This window comes from Bombina bombina, chromosome 7, assembly GCF_027579735.1.
Source record: "Bombina bombina isolate aBomBom1 chromosome 7, aBomBom1.pri, whole genome shotgun sequence".
Classification (NCBI taxonomy): Eukaryota; Metazoa; Chordata; class Amphibia; order Anura; family Bombinatoridae; genus Bombina; species Bombina bombina.
The window spans coordinates 487,078,485-487,081,875 of record NC_069505.1 but is presented as its reverse complement, the minus strand read 5'-3'; the positions used below and the strand labels follow the sequence as shown (position 1 = coordinate 487,081,875).

General features: G+C 43.4%; 1 protein-coding gene across 1 annotated transcript in view; it reads right to left on the bottom strand.

Moving 5' to 3' along the window:
* LOC128666812 (glutamic acid-rich protein) overlaps positions 1 to 3,169 on the bottom strand; it is a 42,464-nt gene extending 39,295 nt beyond the window's left edge. Inside the window, exon 1 of the mRNA XM_053721607.1 lies at positions 1,194 to 3,169. Coding sequence (XP_053577582.1) covers positions 1,194 to 3,141 — 1,948 coding nt within the window. The 5' untranslated portion in view covers positions 3,142 to 3,169. The remainder of the gene's footprint in view (positions 1 to 1,193) is intronic.
* Between the last annotated feature and the right edge of the window lie 222 nt (positions 3,170 to 3,391).

Genomic DNA, 3,391 nt, shown 5'->3' with positions numbered 1-3,391 from the left:
TATGAAGGAACCACCGCAGGTAAGCACTTATACATGTACACAGATTGATTCACAGGATGGCAGGAAGATACACATGTATCAGATTACATACAAAGGCAGAAAGGTATACACAGGCAGATGGACTGATATACCCATATGGTGAGCCAGGAAGACACATAGGTGGTCAACCATATATACAAGTAGATACAAAGAATACTTATAAACAGATTGATAGGAGGATAGACAGGAGGTGGATAGGCAGACATACAGGTCCATACATGGATTAAACGTACACAAATAGGCTGGTGGATTTAAAGGTAGATACACAGGTAGGTGGATTCCTGTGCAGGTATATAGGTAAGAAGGTAAATTGATAAGCAATGAGACAAAGGCAGCAGGTAGATATACAGGTAATTAGTTGCCTATATGGGAAGGCAGGTAGATCCTCATCTAGACAAGCAAATGCACTGCTAGATTAAAAGCTAAAAAGGCACATAGACAGGTGGGTATACAGCTAGGCAGGTGCACGAGTGTTCAGATACCAGTGGGCAGGTTTCGAATTAAGCACATACACAGGTTGGAAAGGTTAAAGGGAACATGGGTAGACAGGAAATGAGGTACCTATTCAGGTAGATACACAGGTAAAGAGGTAGTTACATTATAAGTCATGTTTCTTCAGAAGTAAATACACTGGTAGGAAGATGGATACACAGAAACAGAGATAACTAAGAACCTAGACAGAGAAGACGGCAGATAAACAGCTAGATACACATGTAGGAAGGTGCCTATGTTGGAAAGTTGGTGGATACACTACTAACAGGTTGAATTAGTAGGTAGGTACACTCAGAGGTAAGTAGATATTTATGAGAGTGAACTACCTTAGGTTTTTCAGGTCATCTGCAGACACACAGGTATGTTTACTGATACTCGTCTATTGTACAGCTAAGCAGGTAAGTACAGGTGTAGATTGTAAGTATATGTTAAGCACAAGAATAGGGACAGGTAGAAACCTTGATACACATATATATACATAGCTGTGCAGGTAAGTACATAGATAGGCTGGTAAGTACAAACAAAGGCTTACAGACAGGTAAGTAGATGTGCAGATGTCAGGTAGAAAGATTCTCAGACAGTCAAGCAGACATATACATATTTAAATAGGTTGGTAAGTAATTAGATTCACAGTCTGGTGGTAAAACTCAGAGAATTCTTACCCTCAGGATTCGGGCTTTTCAGGAAGTTTCTACCAAATGGCTTTTTCTTATAAATATCTTTCCAGTTGTTGCTCTGCAGCAATGGGATCCCTCTCACTTTCAGCCCCCACTCAATGTCACACAACGCCAGCCAATCCTGGGGTGACTGGGGCTCCTCAGAGTCAAGAGATGGGTGAACTGCACCAAGCCATTGGCTTATGCTCTGGGCCACTGGAGAAGTCACTCTGTGTTCTCCTGGACTCTCAACTGTCTCTTTGTGCCTCTCTTGACTCTTAGTTGTGTTACTGTGTCCCTGCAGACTTCCAGCTGTCTCTTTATGTTTCTCTTGACTTACAGTTGTCTCACTGTGTCCCTGCAGACTTTTAGCTTTCTCTTTGTGTCTCTCTTCACTCTCTTTTCTTTTATTGTGTTCCTCAAGATTCCCTTGTGTCTTCTTGTAGTATCCCTTCTCACTGTTAGCTGTCTCAGTGTGCCCCTCTGCACTCAAAACTGTCTCATTGTGTCCTTTTGGACTCTTAGCAGTCTTAATATTTTTCTCAGGACTCCCAGCTGTCTCTTTGTGTTCCACCTGACTCTCAGCTCTCTCTTTGTGTTCCACCTGACTCCCAGCTGTCTCTTTGTGTTCCACCTGACTCTCAGCTGTCACTTTGTGTTCCACCTGACTCTCAGCTGTCTCTTTGAGTTCCACCTGACTCCCAGCTGTCTCTTTGTGTTCCACCTGACTCTCAGCTGTCTCTTTGTGTTCCACCTGACTCCCAGCTGTCTCTTTGTGTTCCACCTGACACCAAGCTGTCTCTTTGTTTTCCACCTGACTCTTAACTATCTCTTTGGGTTTCTTCTGTTCCTGAGCAATTTGTTTCTGTGACTCTGCTGCCTTCAGTTCTTTATCTGTCTCTTTCTTTCCTACATCTCTCTCCTGCTTTTTCTTTCCCTTAGCTGCCACCTCGTGTAGCTCCTTCTGAATGTTTTTTCTCTTATCATGGGTCTGGACTGTCTCTTTGTGTACATCATTATTCTCAGCTGTCTCTTTTTGTTGCTCCTGTTTCTGAACCAATTCTTTTTTTGCCTTTGTTGTCTCTGGGTGTCGCTTTACCTCCTGGCCAGTCTCTTTATGTTTTTTCTTTTCCTGAACTGTGTCTTTGTGTATTTCCTTTTTCTGAGCTTCCTTCTCATCCTGTGCCAGTACATTCTGTAGCTTTTCGTCTGTCTCTTTGTATGATTCCTGATTCTTGGCTGTTGTCTCTTTTGTTTGCACAGCTTTTTTAGATTTCTCTCTTTGTTCCTTCTGTTTCACAGCTGTCTCTTTAGATTCTCCATCTTGTTTCTGAGTGATTTCAACTGACTCCTTACAGATCTCATGATCTTTTGCTAACTCTTTTTGTATGTTATTTTTTTTAACACTCTCTTTATGTGTTTCTTCCTTTTTAGTTAACTCTTTGGCTTCTTCCTTTTCCTGATCAGCTTTGTGCCTCTCCTGTTCAGTGTGTTTCAGTCTCTCTTGTTCCTTTGCTATCTCTTTGTGACTCTCCTGTTCCTGAGTTGTCAGTTTAGATTTCTCATGTCCCTGAAGTGTTTCTTTAGGTGTCACCTGTATCTCAGATACTTCCTTAGGTGTCTCCTGTTCCTGAACTGTCTCTTTGAGTTTGTCACTTTTATCTACCTTATATTTGGCTTTATCCTTTTCTTTAGCTGTCTCTTTTGGAGTCTCCAATTCTAGAGTCATTCCTGTTGGGCACTGCTGCGCCTTGTTGTGCCTCTTTGGTATCTGAGCTGTCTCTTGTGACTCTGTTTTCTGCTTCTCTTCCTTATTCTGTGCACTCTCTTGTACTCTTTTCTTTTCTCCCTCTCCTGTCTCCCCCTGTCCTCTCCCTACTGTACTATCCCCCTGCTTATTCATGGTTATCTCATCTCCCCCTGTGTTGTCCCACTGCTCGCTGCACTCGCTCATCTCTCTGTCTGTTTCCTTCTTTCTTCTGCGGCTGTTTTGACAGCTTCTTTACCCTCCCTCAGTGGGCCTGGCCTCAACAGCTCTACCTGCCCAGGTAGGAGGGAGGGGCAGGGAGATCAGAATGAGTAACAGAAGAAGAGCGCAGTATGCAGGAGGAGGGAAGCAGGAAGATGTGCAAAGGGAATGGGGCAACAAGGGGAACAGATGAAAGCAAAGGGTTCAGGGGAGTGGGAAGATGTGCAGGGGGAGC